Below are 24,990 nucleotides of genomic sequence, written 5' to 3' on the forward strand. Positions count from 1 at the left end.
CATAGGACTCACATGTGGAATCATGAATTTAGTATGTGGAATCTTGTCATTGGTTTTACAGTTTATTGGACAGTTAAAGCGTTCAGCTAATCCGAATTCTTCAGCAGCGGCTTTCCGTTCTGTAGGTAGCCCCATATGAACAGAGTCCAGAATAAATAAGCCATGTTTGGTAAACACTCGAGAAAACTCATGTATGCCGTTGTACAATCAAAAGAACCGGCTTTCCTTCAAAGCGGCTCTGTGAAAACAGTTCACTGGTTCAATCAAAACTCAAAAGCATCAGCGGTTCAGCCCTCCCAAGCGGGCCCTTAAAAGCAAGGCACCATCTTCGAAGCAAACCTTTGGTAATTGGTACCTTTGGGCTATGGACCGGCTAGAAACATGGTCCACCAGTCCGGAACCATACAAAGCTTTTGGTCCATATGGGTATTCAAGGAGAAATAAACATGTGGACTACCTAATTGCTTCGTTCTGCAGTGGTGGGCCCCCACACGTGAATTATCCAGATCTAATCAATCCTAGTGGGCTATATGTACGGTTTAGGGTCCATTAAAGGATAGATACCTAATGGACCTCAAGTCCAAATCCAATTGAGCTTTTTTCTTACCATTCCCTTTTATCTCTCCGAAACAAAAGTCTATAGCTTTAGGTCCAATAGGTTGTAGGCTCAAGCCCATTAACTCTATCCCCCTCTCACGCTCCCCCCCTCTCTCTCTCTGCAAAACCCTAGATTACCAAAAGTGAAAGAATCCCGGCCATTGTATCCGATCGGCAGACTCGTCCTCGCCGTGGATCTCCGCCGTAAGGAGCGGCGCAAGTAAAACTCTAACCTTCTTTTTGTGTGCTAGTTTTGCAGAGTTTAAGCTTTTGATTCATTGTTGTTCTTGATGTCAGGATCGAAACTGTTTACGTTTCCTTCTGATTTATTCCCCTACGATGTTCTGTTCCCTTTGAAAATCTGATTTCTCTTCTCTCTTTCCGTCTTTCTTTGATGGATTTGTACGGATGTAGACTCTTGTAATGTTTTTGTTCGTTTCATGCGAAGCTGTGAGATGGGTTTTAGCTTCTTCGTCTCTGTAGAGAAGATTACAGGGCCATTGGTGTGATAAGTTAGCAGAAAAAGATGGATCTTGTTCATAGTTAGAAGAGTTATTGCCTTATTGGAGGCTTCTGGTGATTTGCTTGACGTAGGTTTAAGCGGAAATTCGTAGATTTTGGCGAAGCCCATGGCGGATCCGCCATTATTTGAGCTGTCATGGACTGAATCTTTTCGAGCTGAAAACGATTCATAAAACTCTGCTTGAGCCCAAGCCCTAGCCCGAACGAAGCGATGATGGGCTTCAAACTGAAGGTGGGATGCCGACTCAATTCATGAGTAGCCCTTTTGTCCATTGGGGGGCTTGGGACAAACATGGGCTTAACCATATATGAAGGTTTTATATCCAGCCCAAGCCAATCTGTGAGCCAGTCAGCTAGGGTGGCTAGACTCCGGGTGGACCAGGTTACCGGTTTGTTTCTGTCTTAAGTACTGATGACGTCACTGCCGGTTTGTCTGATCTGTTGGATTTTATGGTGACGACATGGGACTACTGATTAGGGTTGACCATGGGAGTTGAATAGTTGATGAGTAATCGAATAGCTCGTATGAAGGAGCAACGTAGGCTGAATAGGGTTGTCAATGGATTGGCCACTTGGCCTGACCCAACAGAACCAGACCAACCTGACCCAATTATATATAGGGTATGGGTCTGCATTACATGTCTCGATTATGATTGGGTTGTAACTTGGAGCTGGTTTTGGTTGTTCCCAATTAGATGTTTGTATAGATAATTAGTCTGTATTACCCTGTTTTTCTCATGATACACTTGTAGTATCATGTTATGATGTCTAGGTGTGTCAAACTATAGGTTCAAAGTGCCAATTATAATGGGGACTTATTTGGGTCAGACCTGCTAGCCGCCTAACCCTGATTATTAACTGGGTAAGTTCTGGGTCTGTTATTACAACTGGTTCTGCACATTTATTTATTTGGTCAGGACACCCTGACTTAGACTACACCCGACCAATTGACAGCATTAGACCTGATCATTCTACTTCAGCAATACAAGGTTTCAATGATCCATATGTATTGTGCTGTTTCTTTGGAGTTTGAAACTTTGAATGCACATTACCAGATGGTAGTTCTTCAATCAAGCTTATGTATATATGTATGTACACTTAACACTGGGTGTAAATTGCTTTGTTTTGACAAATTAAACTTGAATTTAATATTGAATGGGTAATTTTATATATTGTAGGTTGTACATATAATTTTTAGAGTTTAACATCTCTGCTTTGAAAATTTTTCCTGGGTGATTGGTAATGTAGAAAGTTAATGCTGCTCCCAGAAGCTCTTCCAATATGGCTACCTTTTGGGCTTTCTGTAAATGATAATTATACGGTGCCAGTTTGCAGTATAGGCCTAATTTAGGACTCTTCATAAGATGGTTAGGTTAGCCAATGTTATGTTTTGGCTCTGGATAACTTGAGTTGGTTACTCAATGGGCCATGTAATACCAGCTGCTATACAATGGATTCAATGAAGCTCCTAAAAGGAAACTATATCTATCCGGGCAGCATGTACAACTGCTCAAATTCAAAGGAGAAGATGAATCACTTCTCTTAACCGACTTGAACAGCAGAATGTGATAGTATTTTCAGTTGAACTTCTGTCATCAAATATTCTATTGGCATTTCATATATCTGCAATTACTAATGTTTATTATTAATGCACAAGTCCACAATAACCGTCTTAATATATTTGTCTTCACCATGATTGTTTATAAAGTTACTGGTGAAGAGAACTCATTCAGAGTGGGTCTAATGTTTCTGTTGCAAAGCTTAAAATTGGCCTATTCTTCATGATGGAGTGGATTAGTAGTTGAAGGGCACTATCTAGTAGAATTTGTAGTATTTGTTGGCTGATCACTGCATAAGAGGGTACTTGGCCTCTCAGATTTCCTCTGGGAGACAAAAGCCATTTCTGCCTTGATGAACACCCCTGTTCTGGTGGTCTCCCTTGTCTGCAAATGCTTTGGAAGATGCACTTGCTAGTAGTGATGGGGAAACCAAGTTTTGTTTGGGGAGTGCAAGATATAAATGTACTGGCTGTACCCTTGTTTTTGTTTCATTCAGCTTAAAGCTGTCATGTATTAGAACTTGTTTTGTCCCTGCTATTAGACCTCCCTTGTAGGAGTCGCCACCTCATTCTTTCTACTCAATTCAATTGTCTGACTATTACTGATTAAAAAATTCTCGTCACCAAAGCTGCATCTTTATTGAAACCATTGTGCTTGTGAGTTTATTTTATTTTCTAATACTCCTTGGGGGGTACTATGTATGATGCTAAAGAAATTGGTTCTTGAGTTAAAAATTTGTAATCTGTGACAAGTATAGTTGGCCAGGTGACATGAGTAGATGATCTCCTATGAGCTCCTTTCAGATGATTTCTAGAACCAGAAGTTAGCATGAGAATAGGAAGTTTATCCTTCTATGATCCTTTACACTTGTAAGGAACTTTCACCAGAGTTCTTCTGAATCTTTTAGAACATTTTAGAGCCAAACAGTTGAAACCCCAATTGGTTGATTATTGGCTGTATTGACCTCTTTGTATGAGTTCATTAATGTTATCTTATAATCCTTGCATGCTTCTTTGCACACACACAGATCTCCCTCTTGAGCACTTGTTTATTTATTTGTTCATCAAATCAGGGGCTTGGTTCCAGTCTAAGATGTTAGCAACAACTGAAAACAACGAGCCAATTAGTACAGAACCAACACAGTCTAACAAGCGAAGGAGAAAGAAGTCAATTGTGTGGGAGCACTTTACTATAGAACCTGTAGGTGCTGGATGTACAAGAGCTTGCTGTAAGCAGTGCAAACAAACCTTTGCATACAGTACAGGTACAAAACTAGCAGGGACCAGCCACCTGAAACGACACATTATGTTAGGGACCTGCCCAGCAACTCGTCGTAATCAGGAAAAGAATCAATTAACACCGTATACTCCAAACTCAAAGCCTGGTAGTGCTACTGATCCTCCACCTAGGAGACGCTATAGAGCAAGTCCTGGCACACTAAGTTTGTTTGATCAGGACCGCTGTCACCATGAGATTGCTAAGATGATCATCATGCATGAGTATCCACTTCACATGGTAGAACATCCTGGCTTTGTAAGCTTTGTCCAAAACCTTCAACCTCGTTTTAGTATGGTAAATTTTAGCACTGTCCAAGGTGACTGTGTAGCTCTTTACCTAAGGGAGAAACAAAGCCTTATGAAGATTCTGGAAGGGACTTCTGGGAAGATCAGTCTTGCTTTAGATTTGTGGACATCAAATCAATCCCTAGGCTATGTGTTTGTAATGGGACACTACATCGACAATGAATGGAAGTTACAGCGGCGAATTCTTAATGTTGTGATGGTACCATCTATTGAAAGTGGAAATGCATTCAATCATGCTGTTGCTACCTGCCTTTCTGATTGGGGTTTGGAAAGCAAGTTATTTGCTGTCACTTTGAATCAGCAGCTCTTGAATGATAGTGCAAATGGAGATATTAGAGGTTACTTCTCCATCAAGAATCCAAATATGCTTAATGGCCAACTACTAATTGGCCATTGTTACGCCCATGTTTTAAGTAGTGTTGCACAAGATGCATTGGGAGCATTGCAGGAAATCATCAACAAAGTTCGGACAAGTGTGAAGTTTGTGAAGACGTCAGATGCCCATGAAGAAAAGTTTATCGAGCTTAAACAACAACTTCAAGTTCCCAGCACAAAGAGTCTGTCCATTGATGACCAAAAAAAATGGAATACAACATATCACATGCTGGTGGCTTCCTTAGAGTTAAAGGAAGTATTTTCATGCTTGGATACCTCTGATCCTGATTACAAGGAAGCCCCAACCATGGATGATTGGAAGCAGATTGAGACTCTATGCATATACTTGAAACTTCTATATGATGCAGGTAACTTGTTAGCCAGTGCAACATACCCAACTGCCAACACATTCTTCCACGAGGTATGGAAAATCCAATTAGAGCTGACCCATGCAGCAACGAGCCAGGATCCCTTTGTAAGCAGCCTTACCAAGTCAATGCAGGAGAAATTTGATAGATACTGGAGGGATTGTAACCTGGTCTTAGCAATTGCCGTTGTTATGGATCCTCGGTTCAAGATGAAGCTTGTGGAGTTCAGTTTCTCAAAGATCTATGGTGATGATGCGGGTGAATATATCAGGGTTGTAGATGAGGGAATTCATGAACTCTTTCTTGAATATATGGCACAACCCCTTCCTCTAACACCAACTTATGTGGAACGAGAAACTCCCAAGACAGAATCACCGGGTGGTATCCTTCTGTCCAGTGGTGATGGACTTCTGGATTTTGATGTCTTCATTTCAGAGATGTCAAGTAGCCAAAACTCCAAGTCTGAGCTGGACCAATATCTGGAAGAGTCACTGTTGCCCCGGATACAGGAATTTGACATCTTGAGTTGGTGGAAACTGAACAACCTCAAGTATCCAACACTTTCCAGGATGGCTCGAGATATTTTAGCAATCCCTGTATCCCCTGCCTCAGCTGATTCTGTATTCGATACCGAAATCAAAAGGCTTGATTCCTACCGGAGTTCCCTTCGTCCTGAGACAATCGAGGCCCTTATTTGTGCCAAGGATTGGCTTCCTCATGGAATGCCCTCTGCTGAGCTTTCCAAGGCCATTGTGAAAATGGAATTTTGAATTTATGTTATTTCCTTTTTCTTTTTTGCTCATCTTGAAGTGTTTAAGCTTCAGACAGTAGCTTATTTCTATGGGTTTTCTTTGGATTTAAAACTCACAACAGCTGTAATATGTGTTCATAGTTTTCGTTGGTAGGTTGGATAAATTTTGTCTCTTTGATATCGTTCTTGTTTCTTGGGATAGTTGGATATCTGACATTGGTCCGTTGTGACTTGTGATCCATGACTATGAGTGACAACATGTGGTTCTAAAACTTTCTTAAAAACTTAAAGACTCTTTTACTATTCGACTCCAGTCAATGTTGTTTTAATTGAAGTATCCTATTTCCTCTTTTAATCTCCTCCCGTCACTCATCTGCTTTCTTGAGTCAATAAAATAGCCAGCTAAGGTCTGAGGTGGTTTCATTCCAAGGCATGAGCTGAAACTCATCTTGCTTATTTGCTTTTTACTAATACTTGGGCCTAAACTGAATTAACCAAGCTTGAGACTGTATTGCTATAATAAGGTGACAGGTAACAAAGCCTGGTTACTGGGTTCTTACACTCAAGGCAAGCTTATCTAGGCACTCGATAAACCACTACTCAAGGCAAGCCTATCTAGGCACTCCATAAACCTGTCATCCAGATAACTGGTCCATTTGAGGACTTGATTATGGGTTTACTCGGTGTGATATGAGTTTCAAAAAATTGGGCCCTAAAAAAGCCAGGCTTGGGTGACAAGGTGTTTTTATGGGGTATGTGTTGAATAAAAAGAAAAATGTAAATATGTAATATATAAGCAATATAAGATATCATTAGTAGAATATATATTATATATAAAAGTGTGGATACAAAGTAAAAGTTTTTTGGACTAAAATTATCCTCTATTTCTTTATTTGAGAAAGTATATAAAAGTCATTTTATTATAATTTAATGCCAACTTATATGACTACTAAAATGTCCATGTTTGTGTATTTAGTCTATCTCTAATTGTAAGGGTTGAAAATATAACTTAAATTATTATTTTCACTTTATTTAATTCCCTTTCAAGTCTTATACTAAAAGTATTAACTCTCATTTTCTCTTATTAAATTCTATATTTAAGTTAATTTTTACTAATAAATGCTACTAATTAGATCTATTTCAATATTTTTTAAAATATAAACCCATATATTATAAAACTAGCTCAAAACAAAACCATTCTTTGTCCCAGTGGTGGTTAAGCAATTCAACTATCTAAACCAAAATGATCGATCTATGAAATCATAGTTAAATAACAAAATTTTTAAAATAGAAATAAATATAAAAAATTACAAAAATATAGAAAAAAAATAGACACATTTATGATATTTTTATTAATCAAATTAGAAAAAAGTGTAATAAACAAGAATTATTTTTAGTGATAATGAAAATAAAATACATAATTTAGAAATAACCAAAAATGAAATTATTTTATTGTTTGGCAAAGATCAATAGTTCAACTCTTGGGTCAAATGTGTTAACATTTAATGTCATAAATAAATAATAAAAATGAATAAAGTATAAAAATACAAAAAATGAAAAAATACATAAATTTTATAAAAAAAATCAATCACAAGTATAATATCATAAAACTATCATATTAAACAAAAAGTAAGTGTGGCATATCAGAATTATTTTTACATGCAAAAATATATATATATATATATATATATATATATATATATATATATATATATATATATATATATATATATATATATATATACATGTATGTATATAGAAAAAATTAAACACATATATAATTCTATATTTACACTACTATGAATAAATTGAATTACTACTTTTCATTTTTGAATTTAGTCCCTATTTAATTATGAGGTTTAAATTATAAATTGAACTACTACTTTTCACCTCATTCCCCTCTATTTAAGTCTTACATGTTTTTGATAAATGAACAAAAAAATATATATACACCAAAAAGATATAACATTACAAAAAAAGAATTTAGTTGAGCTTGGAGGCTTGTCAATAATATTTCAAACTTCACAACTCGATCTGATAATTACATATTTGGATGAGGCGTTTATGTAATCAGATTTGGATTTTGCAATATGCATTTGATTAATAAAAAATACATATTTATAGAATCTTTTGATACATTAATCCTATCATTATCATCATCTTGAATTGCCATGTACAAAGCATGTGCACGCTTACCAATTTACTTAAATAATCCAAACAAACCTATCCATTTGTAGTAACTTAGATGTTATTATACAATTAGATAAAGGGTAAAATACTAAACTTCCCATGTTTTAGAAAATGCACTAAAACTTATCATATTGTTTGAAAAAAATTGTTTAAAGTATCCCCAAATTTTTTGACAATTGACAATTGGCAGCATCCATTAATGAAAAAAAAAGGAGAAGACTATTTTACTCTTCTTTCTTCTTCAAATTTTTAAAATTTTGCCATTTAGATGTCAAAACTTTCTTTGATTGCTTTTTAACAGGATGTAATCAAATATGATCATACCAGCCCAAAAGAGGAGAAACACCACACAACAATAATTCCAGCACTCCAAATATCAATTTTGTGGTGCATAGTTACATTTTAATAGGTAAGCTGGGTACGTAATGTATTCATCATTCTTTGATGGTATATTTCTAAAGAAGAAGACTCCAGTGATGGTGAGGATGGGTTAGTAGTGTGATAGTGGCGTTGGAGGCGATGGCGTGATTTGTTGATAGAGATTAGAGAGGGAATGCTAGAAAATACAAGTGGAGACAAACACAGGAACTCAGATCCAATGAAAAATTTGAAAGCAAACAGGGAATAATGAGGAAAATTAGTAAAAACAAATTTTGACAATGCTCTCAGGCCCTGTTTGATGATTAAGTACTTATTAAAAAAAGTACTTGTTACTTAAGGTTGTCAGGTACCCCACTTTTCAAATCACTTATTATGTTTTTAAGCACTTATTGGGGTAGGGATGTTTGGTAAGCTACTTTCCCCATAAGTGCTTATATTGACACAAATGACAATTTTACCCTCCATTGTAGATTACTCAGACCTCTTCCTCTCCCTCTCATTTTCTTCACTGAAATTGTCGAAACCGCCGGAACTGTAGATTGGACAATAGAAAGACTCATATGATTAACAACCTTCACAAAATTCTTGGATTCCCATTTCTGCCTCCCGAGTCTCTCTTGACTCCCTCTCCTTCTTTCGTTGTCTTCTAGCTTTATCCCCAGCTAGTATGTTTGATATCTTAGCATCTAGTTTGCCTTCAACTTCATGCCTGGGAGGATTTTGTTGCTTCCAACTGATATCTTACAAGGTCCAACTCCCGGTGCTCAAACTCAAAACCATAGATTTTGTTGTCGCTCAACCAGAATCATTTTCGTATTTTGGAGGAAAACGAAGGATTTTGTTGTCTCCGATTGATATCTTACAATTTTCGGTGCTCAAACCCAGGACCATGGAAGCTTCAGTAGAGAATATCTTAAAAAAAAATTGTAGACGAAAAGAAAACCAAAATTTTTTGTTGTTTTTGTGAAAAATCAAAGAATTTTGATAAGGGTTTTGTAGAAGAGCATGAATCTGACCTACCCATTTCCCCATTTTCTAATGTTGGTATTGGAGCCCTTTCCTACAACTGTTCTTACCTATATTGTAAGAACCTCCACCGCTTTTCCATACCTCCTCTCATATGAAAATGGGCATTTTCAGGGTAATTCTCTCCCAATCTCTTAGTTTTTTCCCATAAGTTGTAGCTTCAGATTTTCTTTATTTTTTTTTTCTGCAGTTGGATTCAAGGAAATTTTTTGGTTTCATTAGTGTTTTGAATTCTTCATCTTTTGCGTTAGTGTTGATCTGTTCACCGCTTACAAGACCTATAAGAATGGTTGTAGGAAGGGAAAAGTGGTGGACCTATAAGAATGACTGTATTAACTATACACCCAACTCCGTCGGTTGGCTTTTTTTGCTCACCGTGGAACGTCACCGGTGGACCTGCAACCAAACGTTGCCGGTGGATCTGCAATCAAATGCCGCAACTACCTGTTGTTGTAGGATTTCAAATGGAAGAATAAGATGATAAACTCGAGTGGGGGTAGTTTTGTCATTAAAGAAAAAATAGGAACAGGTTTGTCCCATTCAAATGAAGAAGCACTTCTTCAAAAAGTGCTGTAAAAAAAACCACATCCATGTTACTTTTTTAAGTACTCTTTTAATAATAAGTACTACTTACCCTCTTTTTTACCAAACACCTATAAGTACTTAAAAACCACTTATTGTGTGGTTCCATCTCTTAAAAGAAGTAATTGTTTAAATAAATACTTCTTTTATTCTCAAACACTATCTCAATTCCAGAGACATGATCTGACACGTTTGCAATGATGGGCCACGAATGTGTTGACTGTCGAATGTAGTTGAATCTTCACGATTTTATCACTTATCAAATGAAAAACTTTCTATCGGAGCATTTATGTTTCTCAATTTTCTTCTTCTCTTGTGTCAAATCCATTGGGAAAATGACGGTTCAACCCAGGGTTAGAATTTGTAGGCTAAAAGAACATTTGGGATAAGTGCCAGCTTGAAATTGATGCCAATTCACGGGCGAGTATGAGTGCATAGAGTGTGGTTTTTTTTACCTTTTGAATGTTTATAGCTCTGTATTGGAAATCAAAAATCTGCATTGGCCCTATCCTTACTTCTCCAAATCTATTCCTAACGAAATCGTGCCACTCTGGGATATTCATGGACACTCAACTTGGTGATGATGTTGTATGGTTTTGATATTATCACTAAGGGATTTCTCTAAACTAAAACTATTGATTGTAGTCTTCAAGAAAGAACTTTTAATCTCCATTTTCATGTTGAACTACTCTAGAAAGGCCAATTAATTATGGGAGAAGTTCGACATCAACATGGTATTCGTTTGATTTTGAGAGAAGTTCATGAAAATATCAATACAGACCATAGCATTCGATACCTAAGTTTGAACCCAATCTCTCCACTTTTGTAGCCCATGAATGTTTTAACCTGTAAGGAAAAAATGATGACAATTATCCAAGGTTTTTAAAACTGATTCGGACAACAAACCGGTCAGGGGTCCAGTTCTCGAGTCGAACGGTCTGATCGTTCGAACCGAACGAACAGCCTGTTTTGATAAAAAATTTAAAAATTTAAAAATTAAAAGAAATGGTCTAAACTGTTGAACGATTCAATCGCCTGATCAGTGGTTTACTGACCAGATCAACATTTTTTGGCAAAAACCGAAACCGATCACCTAACTAGTTCCCGGTTTTTTCGGTCCGACTGTCCGGTTTGGGCCAATTTTGAAAATCATGCAATTATCTTTTAACATATCTTCAAACAGAGAAACAAAGAGAAGTTATGTTTATTAGATGAAGCATGAACATATATAATTAAGTAGCACTTGTTTAAAGTACTCATAATGAAATGCAATTTTCCATGCAATATCTCTCATTTGCTTTCTTGAAGGACAAATTTTTTAAAGTACTCATAAGTTTAGGAAATTCATTTATTCACCCTACTGTTTAGAAATTGTCTTAAATTATCCTTCAAGTTTTCTAACAATTGACAATCGTTGGCAGTTGAAAGATAAAAAAAATACTATTTTTACATTCATTCTTCTTCAAATTTTCAAAAATGGAAATATTTAAATAAATATATACAAAGATTGAAATAAACTATTAGTACATAAATATCATTTATAGATGAATGAAACTAACAATCAAATACTTCAATTAATTAATTTAAATAAGAAAGTATCTCAAACGACAAGAACCCAAAACCAATGTCTAGCCTTGCGTGATAAGAGAGAAAGAGATGGTTAAGAAAAAGAAAGATAGTTCTGAAGATGGGATTAAGCCTTTTGTAAAAAACAACATTCCCACTAAAAAACGGAAGAGAAGATGAGTATTATTGGTTAATTGAAAAAAATACCACGGATGGATTTGTGTCTGAGTTTTGATTTCTGATAAAGTTGTTTATACCATATTGAAAAGATTCATATAATAAAACCATTCATCACTCATTAGCGTCTAATACCCAAATAAAAAGGGAAAAAACGAGTTCAAATCTGCCCCAACCGCCTGGCGCCCCACAAGCGTCCCACACACACTCTCCCCTCAGCGCGTGTAGAGTTAACGGAACGGCCGTTAGTTCTGAACCAGCGCCCAAAACCAAACTCTCGACCTGGACCTGTGCAACCTTGCACTCCTCCGATCCGATCGTCTCCAGTGCCGATGACCATTGTGGCAGAAACACTGAAGGTATGAATCCGTCCCTCTCATCTCATCTCTCTCTTATAATTTACTTTTTTTTCGATTCAAAACAAAGGAGAGATTTCACCCACCACCGGCCATCTCCGGCAACCACCAGCAACAATATATAGGTGTGCGTTTTTTGCTCTCTTCCATTTAATCTTTTTTTTTTTTTTTTTTTTTTTTTTACATTTGCATTTTTCCCCAAACTGTTACAGTGATATATATTGCCGATTTTTTCTTCTTACTCATCATATAAAACATGAAAATAGTAGCTTTCATTTCCTCAACATTTTTTTTAATAAAGAAGACATGATATTTTCACTCTTCAGAGTTTAGAGTCCAAAGTCCTATGATTTGCGTTAATATCAAACTAATATAACAACAACATTTTAATTCCTTTCTCTTTTCTTATTACAACAGAAGTATCACTAAAGTTGCTTCATTTTACCCACCAAGCAGGCAATAACCGAGTAGACTGGTCGATCTAAACATGTCAGGTTCCTGTAACTCATCCAAGCCTTGTCCCACACAACGGCCTCGTAGTTGTTGGTGACACCCTTGTCCGTTGCCTCTAGTATAAACCAATAATTGAATCCGGCGACGTTTTTGGGTCTCACCCCGGACCACCTTTTGGAACTGGAGGTTGGTTTTGGCATCCTTGTTGTACTTGTCGAAGAGAAAGAAGGAAACCGAGAGGGGAATCGGGAAGAGAAGAAGAGACTGGATTTTCGTTCTCTGCTTTATGGGTTGGGGAAATACATAGAACAGGTTGGGGAAATGCAAATAAAAAAACTGAGAATGAAGAGGAAAAAATGCACCTGTATAATAATGGTCGGGTGGTCGCCGGCGAAATAAATAAATAAAAAGTAAAGGATGTGAGAGGGAGATGAGACGAAAGAAACGAGTTCGTACCTACGGTGTATCTATCGGAACGGTCATCGACACTGGAGACGATCGGATCGGAGGAGTGGGTTGCACAGGTCCAAGGTCCAAGTCGAGAGTTTGGTTTTGGGCTCTGATTGGGAACTAACGGCCGTTCCGTTAACTCCAAACACAGGGGAGATTGTGTGAGAGAGAACAACTGGTGGCCTCCCATTGTGTGGGACGTTTTTGGGGCGCAAGCATGGTCTCAAATCAACTCTCAAGTCATCCCATTGTTGGACGGGAGATCTTTCCGATGCACGGTGGATAATCATGTAAGGCGCCCATGTGTGAGGAGCAGATCCCTTTTCCCCCACACAAAACTGCTCCTATTATTGGGAATATCTCCCAATAATAACATCATTCTGGATATTATGCCAATATACGGCGGGGATATACTGTGGACCGGTGGGGGTAGTCTTGTGAGTCTCCTCTCAGACATTTTCAAAGATGTGCCAGGAGCCTAGCTGTTCTTGGCAAATTATTGATCAAATTTACTAAAAATCTGATGAAGAGATCATTTGCCGAGTCCGTGTGAACCAGCAAATAGGAGAAAAGACACGTGACCATGTCATTGATAACGTGTGTTTGAGCGTTAACGCGGTTTGGTCGATTCAATTGGATACCAGTCACGACACCTAGAGATCCTTCCATCGAATCCTCCCCATACACCGAACCTTTCCTCCATCGTAGCAATAAGGGGTAGGGCTGCAAGTCGGGCCGAATTAGGTCGGGCTGAGGTCAATCCTAAGTTCTAAATCCCAACGTTAATCCAATTCGACCTTCAATCCAACCACCTCAATCCTAATTAAATTTCTTCAACCCTAATCCAACCCAATCCAACCTGAAGTCAATTTTAAGTTGGGTGGGCCCAACCCAACTTTCTTCCCATCCTTTAAAATCTCATAAAATTTCTTGATTTTAGATCTTAACTCAACTTTCAATATATATATTGATCCTATGTTTCATTAGTATGTATTTATTGATATTATTTTTTTAATATAAAATTCAGAAAAGCAAGTGTTAGAAATGAATATAGTTTATTATAAGTTACAACACAAAATAGATGAAGAATAAAATTTTCAAAAAATACAAAATAATTTTATTAAGGTTTTAGACTTTTAGGTGAAATGATTATGTTAAAAGAAATATATGATAATATGTGGTGGGGTTCGGATCAGCCCGGCCCAAGTTGCAGCTTTGATACGGAGACCTCCGGCGGCGACAGGTATCACGTTGCCGTCTCTCCTCTTCTCTTCTTCTTCTCATCCGGTCTCCATTGACGGCGACAGGTATGACCATATGTGGCAGATGGCAACTCTACCTCTTTCAATGATTTGTCTTCTCTCTCTCTCTCCCTGCGGGGAAGTTACGCAGAGTCAGGGACATAAATCCGTATCCTCAGTGATTCAGTCCTGCTTCATCTGCTCACAGAGCCTCAGACCCAGACCCACCCAGAAACCAGGGTCCTTTAAGTTTCAACGAGAAAAAAACAACTGAAAATCCTCCTGTTAAAAACGGGTTTCCTTCCTGATTCCAACTATAGCAACAACAGCAGAACAGTGAGTGTTGCTTTTTCGAATTTCAATCTCTTTCGGTTTTTGATTAATTTCTGATCTTCTCATCTGTTGATCACTGAAAATTTTGTATCGATCCCATGAGCTCAGCATGTTCTGATTCTCTCTGAAGTTCGAATTCTTCTATCTTTGATTCTGTTGTTCGAAATTTGTGTTTTTTTTTTGTTTTTTAATCTGTAGGGTTATTCTCTGAAGAGGTTTTGAATGCTTTATTGCTGGAAGAATCAGTTTTAAATAGGATTTTGAAAATTTCGATTTCTCTCCCTCTGGAAAGAGTATTGAACATTGAGTTAACATCGATGAAATTGTTTGTTTAGAGAGGGAGAGAAAGTGAGCGCCAAGGACCATCAGAAGAAAACAATGAGAGAGAACGAAATGTTGAATTTCTGCTAACCGACAGAGATTCATTGCAGAGAAGGCTAGTGGAATCATCACAGTTAATTGAAGGTTTGAGAAGAGAGGCCAGGGAAGAGTTCCCTTCACTCTTTCTTATCTCACAGTTGCGGACCTGGTGGAGGTTCTTCTCCTTGAAGGTAAGCAAGTTCGTTCCATTTTGCACATGTTCTCGGTTTGATCCTCGTCAAACTTCAGTCTTTCTAGTTGCTTTGACATCAATAGATTGGGGGCTTTGCTAATCTTTTTTTTTTGGTCATGAGTTACTTTTCTGATTTTGTTTCTTTCAAACTTCACTACTTATTCATACTGGTTCTTAATATCGTTCCTGGTTGTAACTCTGGTGCAATGGAGAGATACACTTCACCGTTCGGGTTCTGTTCATCTTCTGTTCAAGAGTCCTTTCTGGGTACTCTGTTTTGTCATGGATTGTTTCTTCCATGCCCCTAATGTCATTTATAAATTTAAGATTGTTCCTTAGCTTAATCTACTGAATGTGTGGATTTTCTATATGTGCTTTTCCTTCCCACTATCTGGGTTCTGAAATCAATTTTACGTTTTTTTCCCTCAAAACTAAGACGTTTGTTAGAATTAGCCGAATAAGGGTAGATTAGTCAATTCACCTTGGTTAAGTTATGAGCTTATGTAGCAGTCTTATTAGAGGTTCTCTATCCCATACTTAAGTAGGGGCAGTTTAGTCCTTGTACATTTAATTAGAAGCCTAATCACTATTAAGAGGTCAATTGATAGGGTTTAGCTATCATGTTTGATAGTTCTTTCATCTTCTTCTTCTTCTCTTCTTCTTCTTCTCCTTCTCTTTCTTCTTCTCCTTACTGGTTCGGACTACTGTAGCCACAGTAGAAACATGGTATTAGAGCGTGACAACTTCAGTTCGTGCTTCAGTTCTCTCCTTTTCTTCTCTGGGCTATCAATGGAGAAAAGTGGTTCGTCTCAGGCCTGAAACATCACAGCTCTTCTTTTTTCTGGTGCACAGAACCTCCTTTCCTAAGAAAACAACTTCAGCAGTGAATGGTTGGCTGAAGCTCTCAAACGAAGGTTGGTTATCCCTCCTCTGTGTGCTATTGGTATTTCTGGGTTGAAAATCTTCAAGAACTTGAGAGGACTGATCAGAACCTAGAGAGCTAGGTTGGTTGTTGCCCTGGTTCTTGGAAAAATTCCAAGAACAGGCTGTGTTTACAGTGACCAAATGGTGTAAGGGCTGCTACTGTAGGTGGCCGAATGGTGTAAGGTGTAATGCAATGGTACTGGTTGAGTTTTTATTGGTCTTGTGGTGCCCTCTTAAAAGCATTAAAGCAAGTATGTATTGTGTGTGACAGCTATGGCTGTGTGGTGGTGCTTGTGATGCACAAACTCTGTTGAGTAGTTGTAAGAGAGCTTGCATGTGGTTAGTAAGTGCTGAATTAATGTCGGTGTAGTCTGTGTTTTTTTTTTTTTGTGAAATCAATAGTGGTGTGGATAAGAACAAAGGCGTGTGTATCTATCATTGTGTTTAGGGACTGCTGTAGGTTCTGGAACATCAAACTCTTGACAACAACACTTAGTTGGTGATTGGGAATTCAGATTAGAGGCAACATTGAAAGAGTATCATGGCAGTAATGGGAGATGGCTGTAGTGATCAGAAACCTAGTGTGGTGGTTTCCTCTTACTATCTAGGTGTACAGATGACCTCAATTAAACTGAATGGTGAGAACTATGTTCCATGGGCCAAGTCGGTGGAAGTTTTTCTCAAGGCAAAGAGAAAAGTGAAGCATGTGAAAGAAGATAAACCATCGGCTGACTCTCCAGGGTTTGATGATTAGGAACAGGAAGATGCTCAAATCATGACATGGCTATGGAACAGTATGGAGCCCAAAATAAGTGCCAACTTCATGTTCTTAGATACAGCTAAGGACATATGGGAACATGCCAAGAAGCTGTATTTTGGGCAAGATAATACTACAAGGGTATATCAGCTCTATCAGGAGTACTTTGGTCTGCAACAAGGAAATAAAACCCTAGAAGAGTACTATGCCAGTATGAAGAACCTCTGAAATGAACTCAATGTCTATCATCCTCTCACTCCAGATGTTAAGGTTCAGCAACAACAAAGGGAACAACTAGATGTCACAAGGTTCTTAGTAGGATTGAAATCAGAGTATGAACCAGTTAGGGCCCAAATATTGGGGGTCTCTACCCTTCTTACACTTGAGAAAGTGTTTGCTCGGCTTTGTAGGATTTTTTTGGGACAGACAGAGAATCTCACACAGTCTGATAGATCAGCTTTTGTGACAGCCAGAGGAGGTGGACGTGGTACAAAAGAGGGAGGACATGCCTCCCGAGGAGGTCGTGGTGGTTTTGGCTGTGGTGGTGGTCGTGACTCAGGTGGAGGCCGTGGCAAAGAAAAAGGCAGTTCTACAAGGAAGTGTACCCAATGTGGCAAGGAAGGACATTCTGTAAATTTTTGTTATGATCTTCATGGCCGCCCTCCCTCTAAATGGGCCAATCATGCTGTTGCTGGTGGGGTTGATGTCAGTGATGATCAACAGGCAGACCTAACTCCTTCCACATCTACATCTGTTTCCGGAAGGGAGATGGTGAGTGTACCGCGTGATGAGTATGAGCGGTTCCTTCAGTCCACTTCAGTATGCCCACTCAGGTATAGCTTGCCTGTCATCTAAAACCTCTCCTTGGATTATTGACTCTAGAGCCTCTGGTCACATGACCGGGACTCCAGGTGTGTTCTCTTCTCTCTCTGAAACTTCCACATCTCAAACTGTTACCCTTGCCAATGGTTCCTCCTCTCCCATATGTGGTGTTGGCAATGTAGATATTGGCTTCTCTTTCTTTATCATTTGTTCTATATGTCCCTAAGTTTCCATTCAATCTTATGTCTGTTAGTAAATTAACCAAGACCCTTAACTGCTCTATTACTTTTTTCCCTTCCTCTTGTGTTTTTCAGGATCTTAGGACGGGGAAGAAGATTGGTGGGGGGCATGAAGCTGGTGGATTGTATTACCTTGACGGTAGTGGATCGTCAGTTGCACTTCAGACTTCACTCACTCCTCTACAATGGCATTGTCTACTGGGACATCCTTCTCTCAAGGCACTCAAGATACTAGTTCCGTCTTTGAGTCATTTGTCAGTGTTACAGTGTGAGTCGTGTCAATTTGGGAAACATCATCGTTTTTCCTTCAGTCCTAGAGTTGAAAGTCGTATGTTGAGTCCTTTTGCTTTGGTTCATTCAGATGTTTGGGGCCCGATCAAAATAGAGTCTTATAATGATTACAAGTATTTTGTCACTTTTCTTGATGATTGTTCAAGAATGACATGGATTTATTTAATGAAAGAAATGAGTGAATTATTTTCCATTTTTCAAAAATTCCATGCTGAAATACGTACACAATTTGGTATTCCAATCAAAGTTCTTTGTTCAGATAATGGTCGTGAATATTTTCTAACTTCCTTTCAACAGTATTTAGAACAACATGGCATCATTCATCAAACTTCTTGTGCATCCATTCCTCAACAAAATGGGGTAGCTGAACGGAAGAACCGTCATCTCCTTGAAACAACTCGGTCTAATCTTCATCATATGAGTGTTCCTAAACGGTTTTGGAGTGATGCTGTACTTACTGCGTGTTTCCTCATTAATCGAATGCCCTCCTTTATTCTTCATGGTCGGTCTCCCTTCTCTATCTTGTTCCCCACCTTGTCTCCCTTTCCATTAACACCTCATATCTTTGGTTGTGTGTGTTTTGTTCACAATCTGAGTCCTGGAATAGACAAGTTGGATGCACGCTCCATTAAGTGTGTCTTTCTTGGCTACTCTCGGACTCAAAAAGGATACAAGTGTTACAATCCCATTACTCGGAAGTGCTATGTCTGTCCTGATGTCACATTTTTTGAGTTTGTTCCCTTCTTTTCAGGAACTGAAGCATCTTCATCTCCACCTTTACTTCCTCTTCCTCTTCCGGTCAGTGATCCCGTTCCGGGTGTTCCTATTGGAGTTGACTCGTCACCTCATCCAGTGCAGATCCCTACTGAACGACCACCAATTCGGCAAGTGTATACACGTTGAACGACACCGGCCCCTCCTCCAGCTTCCACCTTGTCCGCGGATCCTGTCGTTGTTCCTTTTGCTGAACCTTCAGGACTTGACCTACCCATTGCCTTACGGAAAGGTAAACGTAGTTCTACTCTCCATCCCATTTCCAATTTTGTTTCAGTATCTCGCCATTCCGCCTCACATCGCCAGTTTGTTTCACTATTGTCATCTATTTCCATACCTAACAATGTCCAAGAGGCTCTTAGTTCACCTGGGTGGAGGCAGGCAATGGAGGAGGAACTCTCTGCTCTTCAGCATACTCACACGTGGGAGTTCACTACTCTTCCTCCTGGTAAGCATGTTGTGGATTGTAAATGGGTGTATACTGTTAAATACTTGCCAGATGATAGTGTGGAGCGTCTGAAAGCCAGACTTGTTGCTAAAGGGTATTCATAGTTGTATGGAGTGGACTATATGGAGACCTTCTCTCCAGTGGCTAAGATTAGCTCTATCCGTGTGTTAATTTCCCTTGCAGTTATGTATGATTGGCCCTTATTTCAACTTGACATAAAAAATGCCTTCCTTCATGGTGACCTTATAGATGAGGTATATATGGAGCAACCACCTGGGTTTGTTGCTTAAGGGGAGGCTGGTAAGGTGTGCAGACTGAAAAAGGCAATTTATGGGTTGAAACAATCGCCTCGTGCTTGGTTCGGGAAGTTTAGTGAAGTGGTGAAGAATTTTGGAATGAAACAATGCCAGGTTGATCACTCAGTATTCAACTATGACTCAGAAGCTGGAAAGATTTTATTAGTGGTCTATGTGGATGATATTGTCATAACTGGCAGTGACAAATTGGGGATCGACAAACTCAAGGTCTTTCTGCAAAATCATTTTCAAACAAAAAACCTTGGGACATTGAAGTATTTCTTGGGTATAGAAGTTGCTAGATCAAGACAAGGTGTAAACCTGTGCCAAAGAAAATATGTTCTCGATCTATTGGACAAAACAGGGCTGTTAGGTGCAAAACTGACTGAGACTCCTATGGAACCAAATGTTAAGTTGAGTAGTGATACAAGGGAAATATTTGATGATCCTGGAAGGTATAGACGACTAGTGGGGAAGCTGAACTATTTGACTATCACGAGACCAGACATCTCCTTTGCAGTCAGTGTGGTGAGCCAATTTATGCAGAACCCTCGTATATCTCACTAGGATGCAGTTCTTAGAATTGTAAGATATTTGAAGGGAGCTCCGGGCCGTGGGCTATTGTATAAACCAGGAGGAAAACTTGAAGTAGTTGGGTACACGGATGCAGATTGGGCGGGCTCTGTGTCTGATAGAAGATCTACTATAGGTTACTACACATTTCTTGGAGGAAATCTTGTGACGCGGAAGAGTAAAAAGCAGACTGTTGTGGCTAGAAGCAGTGCTGAAGCCGAGTACAGAGCCATGGCACACACTACATGTGAATTAGTGTGGTTGAGGAATCTCCTACAAGAAATCAGGTTCCACATGGATAAACCTATGAAGTTGTACTGTGAAAATCAAGCTACGCTCCATATCTCATCCAACCCTGTTTTTCATTAGAGAACAAAGCACATAGAGATTGATTGCCACTTTGTGAGGGAGAAGGTTTTTACTGGAGAGATAAGCACAGAACATGTAAGCTCAGGTGATCAGTGGGCAGATTTGTTTACAAAAGCCTTAAGCTCAGGGAAAGTAAACTATATATGTAACAAACTGGGATTATATGACATATATTCTCCAGCTTGAGGGGGAGTGTTAGAGTTAGCCGAATAAGGGTAGATTAGTCAACTCACCTTGGTTAAGTTATGAGCTTATGTGGCAGTCTTATTAGAGGTTCTCTGTCCCATACTTAAGTAGGGGCAGTTTAGTCCTTGTACATTTAATTAGAAGCCTAATCACTATTAAGAGGTCGACTGATAGGGTTTAGCTATTAGGTTCGACAGTTCTTTCATCTTCTTCTTCTTCTCCTTCTCTTTCTTCTTCTCCTTACTGGTTCAGACTACTGTAGCTACAGTAGAAACTGATATCTTTTTTCTTATAGTTCTTTTCTTTTGTTTAGTTTAAGCGTAAGTGGTAAGAGTATTTTTCAGTGATGAATCCAAGCAAAAGTTCTCATGGTAGAAGCAACAAGTTTGATTGGAGTCGAACGCTCTTGCCATTGGAAGTGGGAGGTTGAAATGAGAATATGAGATTTAAAGATTCAATTTGTGAATCTTCTTGGCTTTGCAGAGGTTCCTAGACAATTTTACATCAAAAGAGTGATATTTGAATGGATTTCTATCTAGATATAACTTGACTGGGCCTTCTGTTCTTATTCTCCTTATTTCTCTCTTCCTACGGTCTACATAAAGAGGTTTGTGTGGAGCTACTTGATCCACCAATGATAGTATCAAAGAGTAGACATCCAATAGTATGTAAGTTTTCTAGGAGGTATCCAGAAAGCTATGCAAACTAAGGTTTTGCTGGCTACTTCGGATATTAGGCAGTACCCAAGTTCAATATCTGGCTTTTCCGCAAATACAAAACTTTCTCATTGTAAAACCATGGTTATCTTTAGAATCTAACCAATGCAGATAAAGGAAAATCCGGCTTTATAGCTTTGCCTTTTATAGTTTTCATTGCATTATGTTGAACCTTAATTAAATGCTCCACTTTTGCCTATTTAGACTAAGTGATCGGTATGCAACCATGGCATCTTTTATTGTGTTCTCTCAAATTTTCATGGTTAACTTTGGGTTTTATTTCAAAGAGTGGTTTTAGTGGGAACATTTTTAAAGCTTTCTTGTTGATTTTTCCATTTCTGGAGTACATCATAACTTCTGATTTGTTTATGTTTTGAGATCCTATTGCTTGTTCGATCATCACAATAGGAGTGATCAAATGCTTGGAGTATTAAAAACCAATTATCCCCCTTCCTTTTTCAGAACAAAACAGAAATGTGATCTTAATTGGAATTCCTTTGATGAAAACATACTGCAGACCTTGAGTTGCAACTTTTTCCCTTTTTGGTTTAAGTATGTCTAGTTTTAATTTACATGAGCTGATTGTCTCCAAGGAATAGCTAAACTTTGAAAAAATAAGCTTGAGTGGGTCACCCTAGTCTTGCCAAGGGAGTAACTCAAGGCTCAAGCCTTAACTTAAGACAAAGTTTGCATGTCTAAGCCAAATAGAGGATGGCTCAACCCAGTTCAGCTCATTGACAATTTACGAGAATAAAAGTAACTACTCAGAAACATATAAAATACAACTTATACTTAAGATTGCCGTTTCTTTATGAGAATGTTCTGTTAAGTCTTTCTTAAAGAGAACAAGAAAGAGCAAAAAATGAGATAGGATTTAGTTAACACTTTCTTTACATTTTCTCGGGTGGGAAACAAGGTTTATCAAAAGGGCTAAACAAATAGTTAATTTGGGAGATGATCTAGATGATCCAAGCTCAGAGTTGGTTTCCATGTTTAACTTGGAAACTATTGTTCTATATACTAATTGGTAACATAGCCTAGTGTAAATAGAAATCTAATTGCAGATATCTAATAAAAGAGGAAGATGCTTGTTTAAGTTAAATTAGAAAGTGGATTTTATTTTTGTTGAAGGGTAAATAAAGTCAAGAAAAATCTTTAACATGGGTAGTGAAGTAATTAGTATTTAAATTATTTGTGCTTTTAATATTAGAATAAATAGATTTTTTTGATAGATAGATGGATATTATTTCTATACAAAAAAGTTAAGTATTTTTTATCATTTCTTTCGTATTATTTTTTATTAATATTTTTCATCTTTTGCCTCAGCCTGCCTTGCCCCACTTTGTGTTTTTTATGCCAACCCCACCCAACCTGCTCTATTTAGTCATACTAGAGCTTCACAATACTTAATACCTTAATCAAGGCATTTATCAGTTTTTATCTCTCATCTTTTAGTTTATATGTAAACTCTCTGCACCAGAATTTACTGGAAGATATGAACTTAGGTGAAGCTTCTTTGGAAAACTTGCAACTGATGTGCACAATGGGGTAAGAGAGGAGAGGGGTGTGGCAAAGAAGGGGAGAAATGAGAAAATAGGATTTTCCTTTCTTTCTATTTTATTTCTTTTTTCCTTTCTGGATTTTAATGGCCAAATTTTTCATTAAGGAGAAAATTGACACTGTTACCTATGCTAATCAGACGGGCAACTAAAGTAACTCCCACTTGGCACTAGTTTCTTTTTTTTCCCCTTGCACATTCACATCTTTACTTTCTTTTGATGTTTCCTTCACAGCTGATTTTCTTTTTTATTGGCAGCGGCTTTATTTATGGAGATTATGGAAATCAATACTACAGCCAATTAAATTGGTGACACAATGGATCTCACTCCATTCAAGCTTGACATTGATGAGCTAATAAATGAGTTTTCTGAGGTTCTTTTCTGGTTTTAGTGTGTTTCACATCCCCCCTCCCAAATCAAACTTTTTACTGCTGTAGTCTTTTGGTGGTGGTGCAGTTATGTTTGACACATTTATATGAATTCCAGACTGGATCAACAACTTTGGCTGATATGAAGAGAATATGGTTATCTCGGAAGTTCACGTATATATACGAGGGTAGACCTAAAACCAATCTAGCTTTCTTTATGCAATCACTATATGCCCATTCGATTGGTATGATGTCTCACCTTTTCCTTTTCTTTTTCTTTCTTTTCCCATAAAAAATGAATAAAATTGTTGAAATAGCTCCTGTGAAAATCATTCTTTGAATGTGCCACTTAAAAGAATGAGATATTCCTATAAGATGCCACTTTGTAGATTGCTTTATGCTGTGTTTGGTTTGAAAGAAAAGGTAGGGAAAGGAAGGGAATTCCCTACCTTTTCTTTCAAACCAAATGCAGACTTATTGATTAGGAATATGTGTAAATGCATTTCTCTCTTTGTTGAATAAATCCAATCTGTGGGATTTGAACTCTGTCTGATGACAACATTATAGAAAATAACTCATCTATTGGTGTTTACAAATGCATTTCCTTAGCAAACTCAACCAGTATTGGTTGAACTGGTAGTTCTGATATCCCATTTATATAACTCCAAACTAAGCTATTTTCTATTACCAAAAAAAAAAAAAAACTACTCTATTTTCTCTTGAAATGTTTTCTTGATCTAAGTATACTCTCTTCAGATCTTTTAAGCTTTGAGGTTTTTCCAAAAAATACAGCCATTGGATTGTTTGTTTTTGGATTTAGAACATCACATCTCTTAATTCATTGTTTCTTTAACCCTAATGATCCACTCCTGTGCAATCTGGTATGTACGATATCCAGATCTCAAGTACACCATTCACACATTTGTATGGTTCTTGATTGGGGTCCTTTATTTTCATTAGAATTCTTTTGTGTTGATCAGCACAAAAAATCCCTGATTCAGTTGTGAAGAGAATCAAGAAAATAATGAGGCTTTTTGTAGGAGCCAACGGACTTTAAAAAGGACCATTTGATTAAGTGAAAGACTATGTGAAAGAACAAAGGGGAAGGGGGTTAGGTTTGGCTAGAGTTTCAGTAAAAAACTCCCTTCTTTTAGGTAAGAGGTTGGGATAAAGACATAAAGTTATCAAAAGCATCCATGGAGTGATGACCAATGGTTGGAATGCAAGTTTTAATGCTAGAGCGTCCTTAGTTTCCCCTTCGAATGCTATTTGTTCCTTGCTTCTTGCCTTTTTGCAATATATTAGGCAACAGAACAAGATATTGGGAAGACTTTTGGTATGGCTTTGGATTCAGTAGACTGTCTTATGTGAAGGACATTTGAAATCTGGTAATCATCTATTACTTCATTGCAGCTTCTCCCATGAAATTTGGTAAAAAATATAGAACTATTTGAAGCGAAGAGCTGTTGTCCGGGGTCAGTGGTGGAGTTTGTACAGGGCTGGAGAATTAGAGGGGTGGCCAAAAAAGGAAAGCTGGCATGGAATATTTCTCTTGGTGCAGTTTTTTGATGTCTGTAGCAGGAAAGAAATGCAAGAATGTTCAAA

At 38.0% G+C, this 24,990-nt stretch overlaps 2 protein-coding genes and 1 long non-coding RNA gene across 14 annotated transcripts in view; 2 read left to right on the top strand and 1 right to left on the bottom strand.

The window, feature by feature from the left end:
• Nucleotides 1-576: 576 nt before the first annotated feature.
• On the top strand, nucleotides 577-5,933 carry LOC148842999 (zinc finger BED domain-containing protein DAYSLEEPER-like). Its single transcript, XM_088957264.1, has 2 exons — nucleotides 577-817; nucleotides 3,751-5,933. The coding sequence occupies exon 2, from the start codon at nucleotides 3,771-3,773 to the stop codon at nucleotides 5,772-5,774; it is 2,004 nt and encodes a 667-aa protein (XP_088813390.1). The 5' UTR covers nucleotides 577-817; nucleotides 3,751-3,770; the 3' UTR covers nucleotides 5,775-5,933.
• A 5,912-nt stretch (nucleotides 5,934-11,845) lies between these two features.
• Nucleotides 11,846-24,990, top strand: part of LOC148843000 (Small nuclear RNA activating complex (SNAPc), subunit SNAP43 protein) — a 33,219-nt gene continuing 20,074 nt past the window's right edge. Inside the window, exons 1-4 of one of the 12 annotated variants that reach the window (XM_088957270.1) lie at nucleotides 11,944-12,036; nucleotides 14,846-15,061; nucleotides 23,275-23,390; nucleotides 23,504-23,630. In XM_088957270.1, the coding sequence (XP_088813396.1) occupies nucleotides 23,334-23,390; nucleotides 23,504-23,630 (184 nt within the window). In that variant the 5' untranslated portion in view covers nucleotides 11,944-12,036; nucleotides 14,846-15,061; nucleotides 23,275-23,333. Of the gene's footprint in view, nucleotides 12,037-13,482; nucleotides 14,514-14,708; nucleotides 15,062-23,274; nucleotides 23,391-23,503; nucleotides 23,631-24,990 lie in introns of those variants that run through there. The other 11 variants (XM_088957272.1, XM_088957265.1, XM_088957268.1 and 8 more) reach the window with 11 other exon arrangements.
• Nucleotides 12,284-13,420, bottom strand: LOC148843001 (uncharacterized). The gene is made up of 2 exons (XR_016103157.1): nucleotides 12,943-13,420; nucleotides 12,284-12,765 (listed from the first exon to the last, which is right to left on the bottom strand). It is a non-coding gene; the product is annotated as an uncharacterized LOC148843001 (long non-coding RNA).

This window comes from Nelumbo lutea, chromosome 8 (genome assembly GCF_056320005.1).
Source record: "Nelumbo lutea isolate HS-2025 chromosome 8, American lotus-T2T, whole genome shotgun sequence".
Classification (NCBI taxonomy): domain Eukaryota; kingdom Viridiplantae; phylum Streptophyta; class Magnoliopsida; order Proteales; family Nelumbonaceae; genus Nelumbo; species Nelumbo lutea.

Bases quoted from the DNA above. Each gene is read 5' to 3' on its own strand.
- LOC148842999 (XM_088957264.1), top strand. From the start codon at position 3,771: ATGTTAGCAACAACTGAAAACAACGAGCCAATTAGTACAGAACCAACA.